The sequence below is a fragment of the Malaya genurostris genome, chromosome 2 (assembly GCF_030247185.1).
Source record: "Malaya genurostris strain Urasoe2022 chromosome 2, Malgen_1.1, whole genome shotgun sequence".
Lineage (NCBI taxonomy): Eukaryota > Metazoa > Arthropoda > Insecta > Diptera > Culicidae > Malaya > Malaya genurostris.
Window position 1 is genome coordinate 348,800,925 of NC_080571.1, and position 19,953 is coordinate 348,820,877.

The window sequence follows — 19,953 nt, forward strand, 5'->3', positions numbered from 1 at the left end:
TGGCGGATGGCGTTCGCCAACCATTTCCAGAGGTGACCAGAAATGATTGTTTCAATCAGTGTTAGACAAAGTCAACAATCTCCACGGTTTCTTCTGTCCGACTGTCACCGTCGTGCAGAGCAGGCCCCGGGGATATCGACACGGGTTAGGCGGCCCGGATTCTTCGTGTGGCAATCACGGGACCGTCCCACGCAGGAATAATAAAAAAGCGGCTTTGAGGGAAACGCTTTTAACACCCCCGCGCACACGGTTCGGGTTTGACACCCGGCCACACGGTCAATCTCCTTCGCGCGTTGATTTCTCTTTATCTTTATCGGCACAATAAGCAAAAGAAACAGAATAAGAAGTCAGTTATTTTTCTTCCTGCAAGGTCTGGCTCTTCCGATGCGGGGCGGGAAACCTATTAACGAGCGAGCGAAGAGCCCATAAATTACGAAATAGATTCAATAGATTAGTATGGGACGACGATACACCGGTCCGCGGCTCAACGTCGGGACAAAAACAAATACCGAAAGTGGGAGTGCTGCAGTGTGCCGAATTAGCAACCAACCAAAAGATGTTCAAATTTAATCGGTTTTGAGGTGTGCGTCTGTACGAATTGCAGATATGTTTTTCAGGTCATTCTCCCATCCATTCAGTCGAAACTTGTTCAGATAGGTTGACCTTTCTTTCTTTTTCTTTTGAGTTCCTTAGGATATGGTTCTCTGGAATGAAGTCTTTCCAAGCTAGATCACTCATTTGAATTTGCACATTTCAAAAACAGAAGCTGGCAGAAGTTCTACAACTCGATCGATTTCCAAGAAATTACGATAACTTTACGAGGGAATAGTATGAATTTTCGCGATGCACAAGCAAAATTTTGACGGCCATTTCCACAATCGAAAAGCAAATATCAAAATCAAACAAGTCAAATGCGTACTCAACAAAAATGCTACTCCAATTTCAACTAAATTAATTCGGACAAAAAATTTTACAGCTTAGGTTGCAGATTAAAGAGAGATGCCAAAAGTTCACATACGTAAAATTCCCTGCAAAGGTCGTCAATTCGAGATTTTATTATATTTTTTTTCAGGCACCGAAGATCGATTCCCAAGAAGTTTCGATAACTTTGCGAGGGAATAGTATGAGTTTTCGCTATGCACAAGCAAAATTTTGACGGCCATTTCCATAATCGAAAAGCAAATATCAAAATCAAACAAGTCAAATGCGTACTCAACAAATTGCTACTCCAATTTCAACTAAATTAATTCGGACAAAAAATTTTAGAGCTTTGGCTGCATGTTTCCGAAGTTCACATAATCTTCGTTGTTCGCCCAAGGACAGGCAAAAGATGGTGATCTGTAGGAATACTACGCTCATTTAAACGTTCCACCGAAGGTCTTTATTTCAAGATTTGATGATATTTTAAATTTTGATATCCCAGTTTACAATTTCGAAAAGATCACAAATTCACAACTACAAGACATTCCTCAGCTCTATTCTGGCCTAACAGATCGGCTGAAAAGATCGTATCGTTTCTATGAGCGGGCGCCACTAGAATTAAATCCATACCATTTTCAGTTAGTACCAACCTTCAAAAGATACGAGTATAAATTTGACAGCTGTCTGATTATTAGTTTGTGAGATATTGCATTTTGAGTGAAGCTACTTTTGTTATTGTGAAAAAAATGGAAAAAAAGGAATTTCGTGTGTTGATGAAACACACTTTTTGATGAAAAAAAGTGCCGCCGATACCAAAAAATGGCTTGATAAGTGTTATCCAGACTCTGCACCGGGCGAAGCAACAATTCGTAAGTGGTTTGCAAAATTTCGTACTGGTCATGTGAGCACCGAAGACGATGAACGCAGTGGACGTCCAAATGAGGCTGCTACCGAAGAAAACGTGAAAAAATCCACAAAATGATTTTCAATGACCGTAAAGTGAAGTTGATCGAGATAGCTGGCACCCTAAAGATATCAAAGGAACGTGTTGGACATATTATTCACGAATATTTGGAAATGAGATAGTTTTGTGCTGAATGAGTGCCGCGTTAGCTCACAATCGATCAAAAACAACAACGAATTGATGATTCTGAGCAGTGTTTGGAGCTCTTATATCGAAATAAAACCGATTTTTTTCGTCGATATATAACAATGGACGAAACATGGCTCCATCATTTCACTCCGGAGTTCAATCGATAGTCAGCTGAGTGGACTGCACGCGATGAACCGAACCCAAAGCGTGGAAAGACTCAACAATCGGCCGGTAAGGTTATGGCGTCTGTATTTTGGGATTCGCATGGTATAATTTCCATCGACTACCTTGAAAAGGGAAAAACCATCAACAGTGACTATTATATAGCGTTATTAGAGCGTTTGAAGGACGAAATTTAAAAAAACGGTCGCATTTGAAGAAGAAAAAAGTTTTGTTTCATCAAGACAATGCACCGTGTCACAAGTCGATGAAAACCATGCTGAAATCGAACGAATTGGGCTTCGAATTGCTCCCTCATTCACCGTATTCTCCAGATTTGGCCCCCAGAGACTTTTTCCTGTTCTCAGTTCTGTTGTTGGAAATTATTTCTGTTAATGATTGTCTTTGATATAAATGTTTGATGCCAAAAATCTTAGAATTGCATAAAACGCCGAAATTTAGTGTCATCTTGAAAAAATTTTTTTTGAAAAAATTGACTTTCTGTGACTTCCCAGAAATTCGATATTTCAACAAAAAAATTTTTTTTTAGATGACACTAAATCTCGACGTTTCATGCAACTCGAAGACGTTCGGGATCAAAAGATATTTGGAAAATCTCATGTACTCCTCCCTATGGTGATTTTTCGAGATCGAAAATTTTGAAACCTTAATCCGATTTAGCTCAAATTTTTCATGGAGACCTTTCTAAGGCGCGTCAACTTTTGGGCTCTAGTGCTTTACGAAATTAGAGGTGATCGCAAAATATTGGTACGCTTAAATACATTAGAATGGTAAACAAAACAACTTGGTTTGTCGGTTACGTCACTTATACCATCATATCTTTGGAACCAAATGTCACAGCCATTTGATTTTCGAACTTGATCAATGGCCTGACAGTAGGTTTCAAACGAGCCTAAGTTTGTTAAAATCGGCTAAGCCATATCCGAGAATTTTGCGCAGTGAAAAAAACGCGTTTTGTCGGTTACGTCATTAATACCATCATATCTCCCGAACCAGAAGTCGCAGTCATTTAATCTTCAAACTTGATCAACGACCTAATAATAGCACTCAAACGAGCTTAAGCTTGTTGAATCGGCCAACTCTGAGAAAATTGCGCGTTATAGAAAAAGGCAAAATTGAAATAAATTCACAAAAGCCAAAAAAATGTGTTTTTTTTATCGAAAGCTTCACTAAACTGAAAGTCATTATAATCCAAGAATTTACTAAATCTCAATTTAAGAGAAGACTTCACAGAAAACTGGTAATGGACAAGAAATAGTTTTAGTTGAAAACGCTTCACTATTGTTTTACGTTTCGTCTTCGACTCGTCGGTACAGAGCAGTTCAAATAGGACTGCTTAGTGCAAAAACTTAGACAGTTCAATTTGAACCGCTAAGCAGACGTAAGCTCTGTGGTCGGCCAGATCAGTCGCCTAGTCGTTTCCTTCGGGACTTTGTAAAAGACATTGCGCTTCTGCGCAATATATAAAAAAGTGTTTCGCAAATAGCGTTAACTTTACGTCTGCTCGGCACTGACGAGTCTGCTGGCACTGACGAGTCGAAAACGAAACGTAAAGAATAGTGAAATCGGTTATGTGCCTGAAGTACAAAACGGTTTGTAGCCAAACCCCTAAATAACTAAAAATATTCTTTTTTCTAAAACTGCCCGCCTTACAATACATGGACGGTTGAGAAGAAACTTAATAACCTACCTTGAGACAAAGTTTCGTTGAATTCGAAAGTGGTGGAATTTTGAACAAAGTCGTATTCAGAGTTGACAGCATGAAGACTTTATCATAGAAAGTCACTTTGCTCACTTTAATTTTTCAAAATTGATCTAGACTATCTTTTGAAAATGACTTAACATTTTTACCATTTAGAGTAAATAAAGTAATGCAAATATTTAGAGTAAAAAAATTACAAATCCTACAAAAAATTGTTGTGCTGTTGATGTGCTCAAAATAAGTCTAATTTTCGATATTGGGATTGATTGGAATCTCTTGAATGATTATGACTGTTAGTTTAGAGTAGTGTTAAAAAAAAGACACTGGGTAAAAAACTCAGTTTGAACAAGCAATAGATGTCACATTCAAGGAAACTTTTTTTCTTGAATGTGCCCATCTTGCAATGTATGATCGGTTGGCAGGGAACTTAATCACCGATCCTGGGACTAAATCTAATCAAAATCAATAATGGAAATGTTTTGTGAATCGATTTAAAATTTTCAAACTAATTTTTTTTCAGTGTAGGGCTCGATGAGGATTTCTTTCAGCATTTATTTTTGAAAATTTAACTGATTTTATGAAAACCATTAGTACAACACTTTTTTGTTGGAGTTAAAATTTTCGGCAATAATTCTTTGAAAAAAAAATTGGTTTAAAATGTTTAGCTCTTTTCAAAAGACAGTCTTATTTTGGATTAATTTTGGAACAACAAAGCATGCAAAGTGACTTTTTGGAACAACAAATCGAGCTGGCGCGAATTTTTTCATATTCATAGAGAAAAGTTTTCATAACATAATATTTTTTTCAAGTATCGGGAGGGGTTTGAACCTCTAAAACCCCCTTTTTGTACACGCGCTTAATTTCTAACAATCATGGAACCATTGGTTCATGGTTTTGTTTTTGTCTCTCACACAAGAATCTAAAAATAAAGTTATAAATCAACCGCAACCTTCTTCAATCAGAGGGGTAATCGTTCTGCCAACTGAACTACTGAGGACGTGATGAAGCAAAACTCAGAAGACTTCCCGGTAGAAAAGAACTTGGTATTTGATTTGACTAGGCACGGCAGGTGTGGTTCAAAACATATCGAGTCTTTTCCCTACCAATTAAATATCTCTTTAATTCTTCGGCTGAGCATTGATATGAGAGATTTTGTTATATCTATATTGACTCACATTTTGCTTATCCAATCTTTAATTCACATTTAATTTCTACCGTGCAGGATAAAGAAGGAAATTATTTCTATATATTTTATATTTAAATTCCAAGATAGTTAGCAAAAATGATAACTCGATATCCAAAGATTTTTTTCAATTCGGTGGGCAGTAGAACGAATAATATATTCAAAATAGGCATTCGACCAAAAAAGTTTAGGAACCACTGCCTTAGTCGATCTACGTTTAGGTCTGACAGGCGCGGGTATTGATCAATCAATTCGGGGGTTACAAGAATATGTAACATACATTGAAAGATGATTTGCCAGTCCAAGGTCAGCGTATCTAGAAATGCCCTGTAAAATTTCAACTAATTTTGATCAGTAACGGAGTAGCAAACATGAGGGGTCGCTCAAGTTCAACAGAAGCGAACATGCAACAGAATAAATTCTGTTTATTTTATTTATGTTCTTGTCAGCCCCGCCTTTTTTAATGTGCAGTGACGCGAATATTAAAAAGCAGCCCTTGCATTCCGCTTGCGTCAGTGATAACACTGTGCAGTCAATCTATTCACTCAATTCAAGTAAATAATCTTTCTGGATTAAACGCGGGCATATGAATTTATCCGTTATTTTAAACATGTGATATTTCAGAAGTACAATTGTAGATCAACAAAACTTCAATGTCTTTAATTTAAATCAATTTCACTTACGATATTAAGAAAACCAGCGAAACGTTTAATACGAAATGACTTTCGGCAAACTGGTTTTCGGTGAAATGGCTTTCAGCGAAATGGCTTTCAGCGGAATGGCTTTCAGCGAAATGGCTTTCAGCGAAATGGCTTTCAGCGAAATGGCTTTCAGCGAAATGGCTTCCAGCGAAATGGCTTTCAGCGAAATGGCTTTCAGCGAAATGGCTTTCCGCGAAATGGCTTTCAGCGAAATGTCATTCGGCGAAATGACCCTTTCGGTGAAATGGCTTTCCGCGAAATGGCTTTCAGCGTAATGTCATTCGGCGAAATGACCCTTTCGGTGAAATGGCTTTGGTGAAATGTCATTCAGCGAAATGACCCTTTCGGCGAAATGTCTCTTTCGGCGAAATGGCTTTCAGCAAAATGACATTCGGCGTAATGGCTTTCGACAAAATGGCTTTCGGCGAAATGGTTTTCGGTCAAAAGACCCTGACCCACTTTTCATAAATTGAAAAATTCTGAATATCGGCACGATCGAAGGAATTCTGAACCTTCAGGAACTGAAGAAATGAATTAAAGATCTAAACTCGGAACCTGGAAGTGGCTCCGATTTTTTTTTGCAAAATACAGGTTCGGAATTAAATTCATGAATTTAATTCTAGAATTGTGGAACTGAACTCAGTTCGAAATATAATTCTAGAAATGTATTCTGAATTTGGGTTCTGATGTTTTTATTAAGAAACTGAACTCAGTTCCACAATCAAGTACCAGAACCCATGAATGCTGTTCAATTATGCAGATTTTTCCAAAACTGAACTCAGGAAGTAAATTCTGAAACTGAGTTCAAGAATTAAATTATGGTTCAGAAGTCAGTTCTAAAATTCTACTTCGGAGTTCAGATCTAAAATTTTGTTCCGGAATGCAGATCTAGAATTTTGTTCCAGTTTTTTTGCACTCTGAAGTTGAATTTTTTAATCAGAATTCTGGTTACGATTTGAGATCGATTTTCACAAATTTAACATCAAGTGAATGGCCTTACAGTATTTTAAATGTATCCCGATTCGATTTCCGGTTCCGTTAAAAAAAGTTCACTCAATTATTCAAAGTGACGATGCAAACCCCGTAAAAACTTTTCGGGACAGTGCTAAAAACTGTTTCATTTTGTAGGTCTTTTTAGTTTATGGTCAAATGAGAGCATATCTTGACCCATAAAATATTATTTAGTTGAATATAGATCTGATTTTCGGCTCCGGAATTACACTATGGCGAATGACAAAAAAACGGGTGGTTAATGTCAGAGACACTGACAGAACCGGAATTCTGGACCTTCAGGAACTAAAGAAACGAATTAAAAATTTAAGCTTGGAATTTTTCAGAATCTAGATCATGAATTCAGTTCATGAATTTAATTCTAGAATTGTGGAACTGAACGCTTTTTCAAATATAATTCTAGAACTGTGTTCTGATGTTTAATGTCAACGTCAACGATGTCAACGTACTGTTTATTTTTTCGGATTTGACGCTCTTTTAAATTCTCATTCAAAACAAACGCGTCTACGTTCAGCACATCAGAAAACTTCCTCCGCTACGTTGCAGTTTCCAACGACGATCAATTTGCAGCACAATTTGTTTAACTAACAATAATTTTCGTTCGATTGGGTTGCGTTCCGTACCGGTTTCAAGAGACAAAGAAACGAAGAGACCAACTCAAAGCCTCGTAGTGCGCCTTGATCCATGTGATTGGCGCGAGAAAGCCAAACCCTGAATACTTTCCAGCACATAATTTATGGTCAGTAAATATTAGTAATAAACTAGTATCAATTCGGGGACGGCTCAAAAGTCGGACTGAGGGGGCAAACATGGTACATGACAGGGCATGGTCGGGAAGCGAGATTTTTCGAGATGTGCTGCGAACTCAATTCCATCATCGATTGACGAGCGGAGAAGGCTAAGTCAAATGCCAGGCGAAAGTCTGTTGTTTCCCGTGCTGAGTGAGTCGGATCACGATGGCCAGAGGTGCGTAGATTCCCTTTTCCGTATGCCGTGAAGAGACTGGTTGTTTTTTTTTTTATTTTTGGGCAGCAATTCTGGGTGGAAGCAAAATAAAAATGTCTGATATATTCTATGGGGGACTGTAAAGCGAAAGACCTGATGCCAATAAAAAATAGGTCCCTCGTAGGTTATCAGATCAGGCCAGCCTACACTACCAGTCGATCCGATGGAGGCGAGGATTATCGATCGTGCCGATATTTTCCTGTAGGGAACGGAGTATTCGGTCGTAAAATCCAAGCGAGGTGTAGTAAAAAACGTGTTTTGTCAGCAGAACGCATTTTTATAACGACACAGATTTGGGAAAAGTTGGTTCGTTATCGACATTGTAGTTTTAATACTATTGGCTTAGGAGGATTATCGAACCTGTGTTCGATTCGTCAATAAACAGTCGAACCCGATATTAAATCTACCTGGGAAATATTAAAAATGCTATATAATTCACTTACCGGAGTCCGTATCGGTGGCACTAACCGTAACCACGTCGGTGTTGATCGGAACGTTCTCGAAAATCTCGTTAGAGTAGCTCATCGGGTCGAAGATTGGCGCGTTGTCGTTCAAATCGATCACATTGCAGTAGACCGTCAGGGTGCTCGATAGGCTCGGATGGCCATTATCTTGGGCCTGCACTACCAGAATGTAGTGCTGTACCTGTTCGTTGGATGGAGAAATCATAGCATGGAAAGAACGGAAATTAGCTACTACTGTGGCATAAATTGTAATTTAGGTCGATAAACATTTAATAGGCTTAACGTTTTCTTCATGCTTCTAGGTTCGAACGCTTATTTAATGATTGTTGAATTTCGTGCTTTCCAATAAAAAAAGTGATTCTTTAACTGCGTTTTAATTTGAAGAGAATCATAAAAAAGGTTCAAGTTTGTCTCATTATTTATGCATGGTCTGGATTTTAATTATCGACGACGGGAGAGCGATGAGTTTTATGGTCTGTCAACAAGCGCCACGACGTGGCTTCAAGATTGCGCTGCAGGTAACGGTAACAATTTAACGAGTTCGTATCAATTCCAGTGGAGGAATTCTCAGTTATGAAAGGATGATTGGATGACTCAATCGAGTGTGTTCGTGAAAAAAATGAATCCTTTTGAATAAGGTTTTACACCTACATTCTACATTCATACATTGGGCGTTCAGAGGCAGTTAGTTCACGTTATCAATTTCTAGAGATTAACCTTTGTTGAACAATACAACAAAAACCTAGTAAGCCGAGAGACGAGTTCAGGTATCATGTCTTTGAAATTCAAAACAAAAAGCTCGTTTTGAGTGCAATGTAATCTAAGGAACCCTTGACATAACGATTTATTGCATGATGATTGAGAACAGGGGATGCGAGCGAGCGACGCAGTTTTTATTTAGCAGGACGTAGTATGCTTTGCTAATTGAAATATCCGCCGCTTTCAAAACATCTATATATAGGGCAACGGCTCCCTATTTCATCTGAGCTCCTATTTCCATCTCATCCCTTCACCTCATAACTTTGAACATGAATAATATTTTACAACCTACCGGAAGCAAACTGTGAAATGTTTTAAAATGATTTGAAAAGCTATTGTCACACTTTCCTATTGAAAGAAATGGTTTTAAATTCTTCGGTGATCGTTTTTTTCATATAAAATAAACTCACTTTTCAATTTAGGACACATTTTCGTCTCAAGATTTACAGTTCGTCATGTTTCTGAATATCTACTAATCGATTCGTCTCAAAACATGATCACTATTTCGCACAATTACACTACCATTGAATGCTGGATGACTTTATAATTAGTTATGTTCACTTGCCACTTGTTTAGTTAACGATTAAAAGCTTCAAAAATTACCCGACAAGCAATAAAAGTCTTCAAAAATATGAGATGAAAGTTTTTCACTTCGTTCACTTGATTGCGCTTTGTTTTCATCTCATTTGGTTTCGCAAAGTTGCCAAGTTATCTCACAATGCTACAAAACACTATTGAGTACGGTATGTACTCGTAGTACTGTTTACATAAAATTGACATACTGATCTGTACAAGCACTTGCTCATCCAAAACCTCCTCGGAAAAGGCCTTAAGGTCTACTATTGTGACCGAGGATCCATCCGAAAACTTCCTGGAGTTAAGACCCTCAGATCGACCAGTATAACAAAGTGCATTAACGAACTTATCGTTTTCGGTCTTTATTCGTGATGGCACATGCGATCAATAGGACAATTGTGATTGCTCTAGGTCATCCAAAAACTACCTGGAGTTCAGGCCTTAAGATCTACCAGTATAACAAAGTGCATTAACGAACTTATCGTTTTCGGTCTATATTCGTGATGGCACATGCGATCAATAGGACAATTGTGATTTCTCTAGGCCATCCAAAAATTACCTGGAGTTCAAGCCTTAAGATCTACCAGTATAACAAAGTGCATTAACGAACTTATCGTTTTCGGTCTATATTCGTGATGGCACATGCGATCAATAGGACAATTGTGATTGCTCTAGGTCATCCAAAAACTACCTGGAGTTCAGGTCTTAAGATCTACCAGTATATCAAAGTGCATTAACGATTTTATCGTGTTCGGCCTATATTCGTGATGGCACATGCGATCAATAGGACAATTGTGATTTCTCTAGGTCATCTATAACCTACCTGGAGTTCAGGCCTTAAGATCTACCAGTGTAACAAAGTGTATTAACGAACTTATCGTTTTCGGTCCATATTCGTGATGACACATGCGATCAATAGGATAATTGTGATTGCTCTAGGCGATCCAAAAACTACCTGGAGTTCAGGTCTTAAGATCTACCAGTATAATAAAGTGCATTATCGAACTTATCGTTTTCGGTCTATATTCGTGATGGCACATGCGATCAAGAGGATAATTGTGATTGCTCTAGGTCATCCAAAAACTACCTGGAGTTCAGGTCTTAAGATCTACCAGTGTAACAAAGTGCGTAAACGTATTTATCGTTTTCGGTCCATATTCGTGATGGCACATGCTATCAATAGGATAATTGTGATTGCTCTAGGCTATCCAAAAATTACCTGGAGTTCAGGCCTTAAGATCTACCAGTATAACAAAGTGCAACATTGGATATATACGGTAGGATATACGAATTGATCATGTCGTACAGTTTCTGGAAGACGAGTATACGATACATTTATATATGCATAATGCTCGTATAGATCCTAAGACCTGTTTTCACTGAAGTTCTTGGACGACTGGGAACCTACCTGGAACAGCTATAAATAGACAAGTAAGCTATGTGTAGCTCTAAAAATATGAACCACAAACCAAAAATGTATTTACCGTCGTAGTTCTTGCTGTGACACAATGTAGGCCCTAAGGTCAATATTCCAAGCAGTTCTTGAATCTTGGAACATCTCTTAAGCATTTCTATAGGTCCTCAGGCGCTAAAGCATCGGACGTAGTAGCAAACTTACTTCTAGTTATAGGATATAGGAATACAAATTTCATTCTCATGCCTGGAAAATACTTCGAAAAATAATTCCGAAGGATTTTAGTTATTTTATGAGAATTAAAACTCAAACCAAAAATGTATTGTAATGGGTCTTAATGAGGAACAATGCACGAATCGGCACAATTTAAATTCTGTTACAGAAACACCTACCTCCTCATAATCCAATCGGGCCGTCAGCGTGAAGATCCCGGTCTGCGGATTCAGCGAGAACACATCGTTGGCCCAGTCGGAGATGACACTGTAGGTGACGGCAGCGTTGGTACCCAGATCCGAATCGCCGGCCGAGATGATGCCAACCTGGAAGCCGCGCGGAGCGTTCTCCGGTATGTCGAACGAGTAGGCCGGCTCGGAAAATGACGGTGGATTATCGTTGGTGTCGGTGACCTGTTCCGGGGGAGAGTGAGAGAATAATACGTAATCAAAATTAGTGGAATTTCGTTTGCGGGCCAATTTGCCGTTGATTCGATGCCACACAAGTCTGAATAAATGAAAAAAAAAATTATGCGGGAGAAGGCAAATGATCCGGTGCAACCGCCGCCGGTCAATGGCGAACGATGGTGCCATCATCAGTGTTGTTTGAAGCAGCGGAAACTTTCGCTAATTTTTCAAATTGGGCAAATCAGTCGAACAGCAGCAGCCGTTTTTTCGGTGTGCTCACGTAAGACTTAAATTATGGCCAGATACGCAAATGGGCCGATTTGACCATCGATTGAATGAATGGCCATCCTTGTGCTGTTCCTCTTAATTGTGAGTTCGTTGGGAAATTTCGAACATTGAAATCGTTCAACTGATTTGGTCTGGTAGGTGATTGTCGGAAATATATTGCCATCAAAAACCAAAAAAAAAAACAACTCAGCAGAGTTGTTGGATCACGATTCCTCCGCATTCACATTCTCGGTCCAACTTCAAATCTGAAATCATTCGATTAATAAAAAAAACACCTTGTTTCCGCGCGCGCGCACGCTTCCCGTGACTCTACTCTTCGACAGTAAGCCGAACTGACCGCCGGGTATTTTGTGACCTACAATCGGACTAGGCTTGGACTAGAATACACATCGCTGATTGCTTTGTAGATTAGGAAATAAAGCGTTCCGAAAATCATTTTCCCCGGCTCTGGCCACGCTTTGTACTTGGTCGCCCGTCGCCGTTGTCGGACGCCCGCTCCATTAGAACTGGGAGTGGAAGGCACAAAGCGTGACTTGTCCCAAAATGGTGACTATGAAAAGATGACGCGAGTAATTGAGAATTGGAGAGTGTGTGTTTGAAAGCTTCATCAACGCGTCGTCGCGATCGTGGCCGACTTCTTTCTCCCCCTCATACCACATATTTCGTCTGTGCCTTGTGCGGACGATCTGATCTTTGAAAAAGAGTTTAAAATAAATAAATAAATAATGAAAGGTTATTTTTTTTTCTCTCGTTGCCTTCCAATTGTGGCAGAGTGGTGTGGCATGGACTCACATTGACGGTGCGGTTCCGTGACCTCCCGCCATTGGACTGGCGAATCCCACCTTGTTATGACACGGAACAAATGTTTCGAACATATTTCATATTAAGCCAGGTGAGACAGACAGACAGACAGAGAGACAGAGAGAGAGAAAATATTCGATAGGAACAATATCATTTCAATCTTTGGCCGATGGAAAAATACCTTCACCTGGTCGTCGGACCTGGTGCCGTGAGCAGCGATGCCAGATTGTAGCCGATTTTTTTACCACCCGTGAAAGTATTTGTTTCAAGCAGATTCGTTTCCAATCAAAGCATGCCAAACTCTCGAAATGCTACGCACTGACAAGCCGAAGACGAAATGTGAACGAAAAATTATTCCAGTTTAGTTTCCCCAAACAAACAATTTTGACAGCTGGGTTGGTGTAGCAATAAAACGAGATGAGGTAAGAGAGCTCGAGATGAGCAGGTTAAAAAATAACCTGAACTTCAGAGTTTTTAAGGATGAAAATCGTTTCAGTAATCTACGAGAAAAGTTGGTGCACTTATTTTCACATTTTTTGCACATTTTACCTCATAATTCCGGAACCGAAAGTCGGATCCAAATATTCAGGAATTTTGTATGGGACCACAAGACCATTCATTTCAATCTAATTTTGTATGAAAAGTTAGTGCAAAAAAAAGTTACATACGCACACACACAGGCATTTTGCGTACTCGACGAACTGAGTCGAATGGTATATGACATTTGGCCCTCTGGGTCTCAGTTCAAAAGTCGATTTTCACAGTCAGAACCTTTCTAAATGAGAAAGGCAAAAAATGACAGCCATTCAAGTGAAGCTATTTTCGTAATTTACAAAACAATTGATTCAATCGATTTCGTATGTTAATTTATCATAGCTTCTTGATAAGAAAAAAAAAATACTGTATGACCTCAGCAATGGCTACAAATGTGTTATCCGGACTCTGCTCCATTAAAAAAAACAAATTAGATAACACATGGACTAAAAAGTCTCGGGCCCAGCAAAAAGAACACTATTTTTTTGGTTCAAAATTAACTTTATTCATCAAAAGTAACGTAATATTTCCAGCGCCGCTCTAACATTTCAATACCACTTTTGTAAAACCGATTTATCTTTTGTTCTCCAATAGGTCTCAGTTTCAGCGATAATCTCTTCGTTCGTGCAAAAATTTGTATACCGGCTAGTATTTTTTCCAGGTCTGCCAACAGCCAGTAGTCGCTGGGAGCCGAATCTGGTGAATACGGTGGATGTGGGAGTAATTCGATATTCAATTCTTGTAGTTTTGCCATTGTATTGATTGACTTGTGACACGGTGCGTTGTCAACCGTTTTTCTTGGGCAAAATAAAACAGTGCCTGACCGACATTTTGAATAATAATTATCAAACCACAATAGTTTGGGTCCCGGCTCATTGCTCCATTCCTGGCAATGAAAGAGCCGATATTTTAGCCAAACGTGATGCTATTGAGGGTGAAATTTATGAGAGACCGATTGCTTTTAACGAATTCTATAGCGCGTCTCGCCAAAGAACACTTGGCAGCTGGCAAGCTTCTTGGGATAAAGATGGTCTGGGTCGGTGGATGCACTCAATTATTCCTAAAATATCGACAAAGGCATGGTTCAGGGGACTGAATGTGAGCAGGGACTTCATTCGTGTGATGTCCAGACTCATGGCCAATCACTACACGTTAGATGCACATCTCCTTCGAATTGGACTTTCCGAGACTAATCATTGTGCTTGTGGCGAAGGTTATCGGGATATTGATCATGTCGTTTGGACATGCGTGGAGTGTCGTGATGTCAGATCTCAACTAATAAATTCTTTGCGTACCCAAAGTAGACTATAAAATGTCCCAGTTCGAGACATTCTTGCTTGTCGTGACCTTTCTTTATCCATTGAATTTATTTCTTTTATATTAGACTGTTTTATCTTACATTGAATAAAAGTGATGAACACACACAATCTTGAAATGGTTATAAGATCATGTACAAAATAAATGTATTTTTTTGGATGTAATTTAAAATAGTAACTGGCTTGAAAAAAACAGTGTTTAGATTAACTAATGAATTCCGAAATACTAATATGATATTCGAAATGTATTAGGTTTAAAGTACTATGTATTGTGGATGCCACGGCGAAGAAAAACTTACGTATATTGCCTATGAAATAAACGTATTTATGAAAAAAAAAAAACGATGCGTTGTCTTGATGTAACAAAATTTTTTTCTTTGCCAGATGATGAAACAAATTTTTTTCCTTTGCAATTTCAGCTTTCAAACGCTATATAACAGTTCGGCTGAAAAGTTCGTATCGTTTAATAGAAACACACATTTTTTTGCCAAAATTCGTTTTTATTATTCAACATAATTGCCATCAGAGGCGATACAGCGATTATAACGATCTTCCAACTTTTCGATACCATTTTTGTAGTACGATTTGTCCTTTGCCTCAAAATAGGCCTCAGTTTCAGCGATTACCTCTTCATTGCTTCTAAATTTTTTACCAGCGAGCATTCTCTTGAGGTCTGAGAACAGGAAAAAGTCACTGGGGGCCAAATCTGGAGAATACGGTGGATGAGGGAGCAATTCGAAGCCCAATTCGTTCAATTTCAGCATGGTTTTCATGGACTTGTGACACGGTGCATTGTCTTGATGAAACAAAACTTTTTTCTTCTTCAAATGAAGCCGTTTTTTTTTAAATTTCGTCCTTCAAACGCTCTAATAACGCTATATAATAGTCACTGTTGATGGTTTTTCCCTTTTCAAGGTAGTCGATGAAAATTATACCATGTGAATCCCAAAATACAGACGCCATAACCTTACCGGCCGATTGTTGAGCCTTTCCTCGCTTTGGGTTCGGTTCATCGCGTGCAGTCCACTCAGCTGACTGTCGATTGGACTCCGGAGTGAAGTGATGGAGCCATGTTTCGTCCATTGTTATATATCGACGAAAAAATCGGTTTTATTTCGATATAACAGCTCCAAACACTGCTCAGAATCATCAATTCGTTGTTGTTTTTGATCGATTGTGAGCTCACGCGGCACCCATTTTGCACAAAGCTTTCTCATATCCAAATATTCGTGAATAATATGTCCAACACGTTCCTTTGATATCTTCAGGGTGTCAGCTATCTCGATCAACTTCACTTTACGGTCATTGAAAATCATTTTGTGGATTTTTTTTTCACATTTTCATCGGTAACAGCCTGTTTTGGACGTCCACTGCGTTCATCGTCTTCGGTGCTCATATGACCAGTACGAAATTTTGCAAACCACTTACGAATTGTTGCTTCGCCCGGTGCAGAGTCTGGATAACACTCATCAAGCCATTTTTTGGTATCGGCGGCACTTTTTTTCATCAAAAAGTGGTGTTTCATCAACACACGAAATTCCTTTTTTTCCATTTTTTTCACAATAACAAAAGTAGCTTCACTCAAAATGCAATATCTCACAAACTAATAATCAGACAGCTGTCAAATTTATACACGTATCTTTTGAATGTTGGTACTAACTGAAAATGGTATGGATTTAATTCTAGTGGCGCCCTCTCATAGAAACGATTTGAACTTTTCAGCCGATCTGTTAGTATTCACTGTAAATGGTATTTCCTTTCTCAATATAGTCGATCAATATTACACAACGCACATCCCAAAACACCGAGGCCATAACCTGGACGAGGTTCACCAGTTGCTGTCCACTCAGATGACGATTATTTTGATTCCGGAGTGAAGTGATGAATCCACGTTTCATCCATTGTCACATATCGACGCAAAAAAACCCGGTTTGTTATGTTTAAACATGACCAACATGCTCAGAATCATCCACATGTTTTCGTTTCTGGTCCAAAGTGAACAAACGTGGCACTCACTTTGAACAGAGCTTTCTCATAGTCAATTGCTCATGATTTATTTTTATGTTTTCTGGTATTACCGCCTCATTTGGACGTCCACTGCGTTGTGCATCGTCGGTGTCTCTACGACCACGTTCGAAGTCAGCAAACCAACGGTTTATTGTTGTCTCTGATGGAGTGGAATCTCCATAATACTTTTCAAGCCATTGCTTCTCTTGAACGGTATTGTTTCCCATTGTTCTGTAAATGACAAAAATTGCGTCATACTTAGCACAATAACTCACAAACTAATGAATAGAGTATCATGGAATTTTAACAGCTCTGTCTTTTAAAAGTTGGTATGAACTGAAAAAAGTGCCTGCAATAAAACTAACAGCATCTATGTGTTAGGCTCAGGACGTTTAAGCCCATGTGTTATATTTAATCTTAAATTGAAAGTCCGTGAGATACCTGAGGCCGTAAAGATACCAAAAATACCAGAAGGCAGCATATGTGCAACTATGCATGAACATTTGACCATGAGAAAACTCTTTTCAACGTCAATCAAAAGCAACAACGGGTTGATGATTCAGAACAGTGTTTAGTCATGTTTACAAGTAATAAATCTCTTTTTTTCTGCGTCGATATGTGACAATGGATAAATCATGGATCCATTACTAAGCACCGGAATTAAAACGATCATCATCCGAGTGGACTGCAGCCGGTGAACCACGTTCGAAGCATCCAAAGACACAACTGGGGAGGTATTTTGGGATGCACATATATATATATATATATATATATATATATATATATATATATATATATATATATATATATATATATATATATATATATATATATATATATATATATATATATATATATATATATATATATATATATATATATATATATATATATATATATGGCATAATCTTCATCGACTGTCTTGAGAAAGGAAAACAATCAATAGCAAATAGAAAGTTTGAATGTCAAAATCAAAGAAAAACGATTTCATACAGCCAAGAAAAATTCACTGTTTTACCAAGACAATGCATCGATTCACAAGTCGATGGGAACGATGGGAACGATTGAACGAATTACACTTCGAACTGCTTCCTCTTCCACCGTATAGTCCAGATCTGGCCCCCAGTGACCACTGGCTATTCGATGATCTCCAAAAAAAAGTTCGCCGGTAAGAATTTCAACTCAAATGAATAAGCAATTGCTGAATGTGAAGTCAAATTTGAGTCTAAATCCTTCCATAAGCTAGAGAGAAGCGTTGGAATAAATGTATTACTCATGATGGAGATTACATTGATAAACGAAATTTATTTTTGGCGGAAAAAGTGTTTTTCTTAGTTAGTCACACGACTACTTGAGAAAAGCATTGCAATCTGGCATATCTCTGAAGCATTACGAAATCTTGCGTAGCCTTTCTTTACACTGAAACAGAAAAGGGATCAAAGCTAATTCGCTTCGAGTTCACCAAGGTGCAATTTCTCCGACCGCCGATTTTCCGCAACGTTAATTTTGTTGAATCATACAATTGCCTTACAATCGCATTCCAATTTATATCAAGAAAATGAAAGACGGCAGAACGGCTTTCAGCGAAATAGCCCATTCGGTGAAAACAGTTCTCCACGATATTGTTTTTGGCGAAACGATCCAAAGGCACTCTACACTGAAGTAAAAAAGTACTTCGGTTTTTTGAGGCAATATTTATTACTGAATTTATTGAAATATTTCAAATAACCACAATCGTAATCTGGAAATTCTCTAGCCAACAGATAATTCACAGTGTGTTTTGACGTGAATACGTCTTACTTTAGGCCTTTTCAAAATTTATCACATGGGTGAGAGATTAGTGATAGAATATTCTTAAATGAAAATAGAGCTTGTAATAGAAATTTTCTCAAATGTTTGATAATTAAAAGTTTTGAAATTCTAGTCTGCGTAGTTGACTCATTCAGTTCAGACCAGAACCCAGGGTCAGACTCCAATTCTGAAATTCGGTTTCAGAGTCCAAAGCAGGAATGTTTTTTTATTTACAGAATCCAGAGCTAAATTTTAGTTCCTCGTCCAAAATCCAAGGACAGAATTGAGTTCCGGAATTCTGGCTCTGGAACCAAATTTAAGAACTTGGTCCGATGCCTGGATTCCGAAACCCGAGTCTGAAATTGAGATCAGGATTTTGATTCTAGACCTGGACTTTGGAACTAAATTTTGGAAATTACTTCTGTACTGGAATCTGAATTTTGGAACTGAATTGTGAAATTGATTTTAAGGTCCAGTTCCGTCATTTAGTTTTATTTCCAGAACTTTGTTCTGAAATGCATTCCAAAAAGTATTCCATGTTTAGAAGTTCTAAAACTCAGTACTACAATTCAAAAAATGTAATCAGAAACGAAAGCTTGGAGCAGAATTCTGGATCCGAATTTGTAAATTGAACCCTGGACAAGAGTTATGTAACTAAAATTTAGCTACAAGCCAGAATCCAGGACCAAAGTTCAGTGCTAGATTCAGCATCAGAATTCTGTGTCGAACCAGAATCATGGTTTCGAATTCAGTTTCAAAATTCAGATCCAAACACAGGTTCAGTGATCAGTTCAACAATCCAGATCCAAATTTCAGTTCTAGAATTCAGTTTCGAATTTCAATTTCAATTTTCAATTTTAGTTTCAAAATTCAAAATTAGAATTTAGTTTTACCATTCGACTCCAGAATTCGGTTCCAGGATTCCTGATCCAGAGCCACTTTAATTGTATTAAGTTTTAAGGGAGACAGGGGCTAGACCGGACCGTTTAAATATCTTATAAACCTGCTATTAACTTTGTAAACGCGCCTGGAGATGACGCGTTAGAGATGACTTTGGTAAAACCCAGTTTTAATGGATTATTTTTCAACTTCTTAAAAGAGTCCGATTTAGCCCCGGTCTCCCTTATATTATGAGAACACACCCCGAAATTTTTTCTGGTTACGCGCCTGACAAAAGATCAGTAATCTATTCTCATTTAATGCATTAAGCGAATTGAAAAAAAAGTTTGAAGGCTGTCATAAACTACACGTGAATAAAAAGGACTTCAGAAAAAAATCACAAGACTTGGACTTGATGAGAGTGAAAAAAATCTCAAGGTCTTCCAAATTTTTCAACACCAAAAATTTTGTACAACGCAAAAAACTGCATTGCTTTTTAAACTCTTTATTTTAAGTTTGTTCGTTATGACGTACCAGTCGGCATAAACGAAAAACATATTGGGGAAAAGTATGATGAATAGAAACGCTAAACGCCAAAGATCTCAGAAAAAATTACCGGGAAACGAATCCATTATTTTTTTCTATGCGGAAAAATCGTATTACCAATAAAATTTCACTGGATGTTTTGAAACACAGATCAGCAAACAA

General features: G+C 38.2%; 1 protein-coding gene across 1 annotated transcript in view; it reads right to left on the minus strand.

Annotated features, from left to right (window-relative positions):
• The window catches only part of LOC131432073 (cadherin-related tumor suppressor), a 317,261-nt gene that overhangs the window by 92,492 nt on the left and 204,816 nt on the right, over positions 1–19,953 (minus strand). The window contains exons 5-6 of the mRNA XM_058598123.1: positions 11,402–11,635; positions 8,240–8,441 (exon numbers count right to left, since the gene is read on the minus strand). Of these exons, the coding sequence (XP_058454106.1) occupies positions 8,240–8,441; positions 11,402–11,635 (436 nt within the window). The remainder of the gene's footprint in view (positions 1–8,239; positions 8,442–11,401; positions 11,636–19,953) is intronic.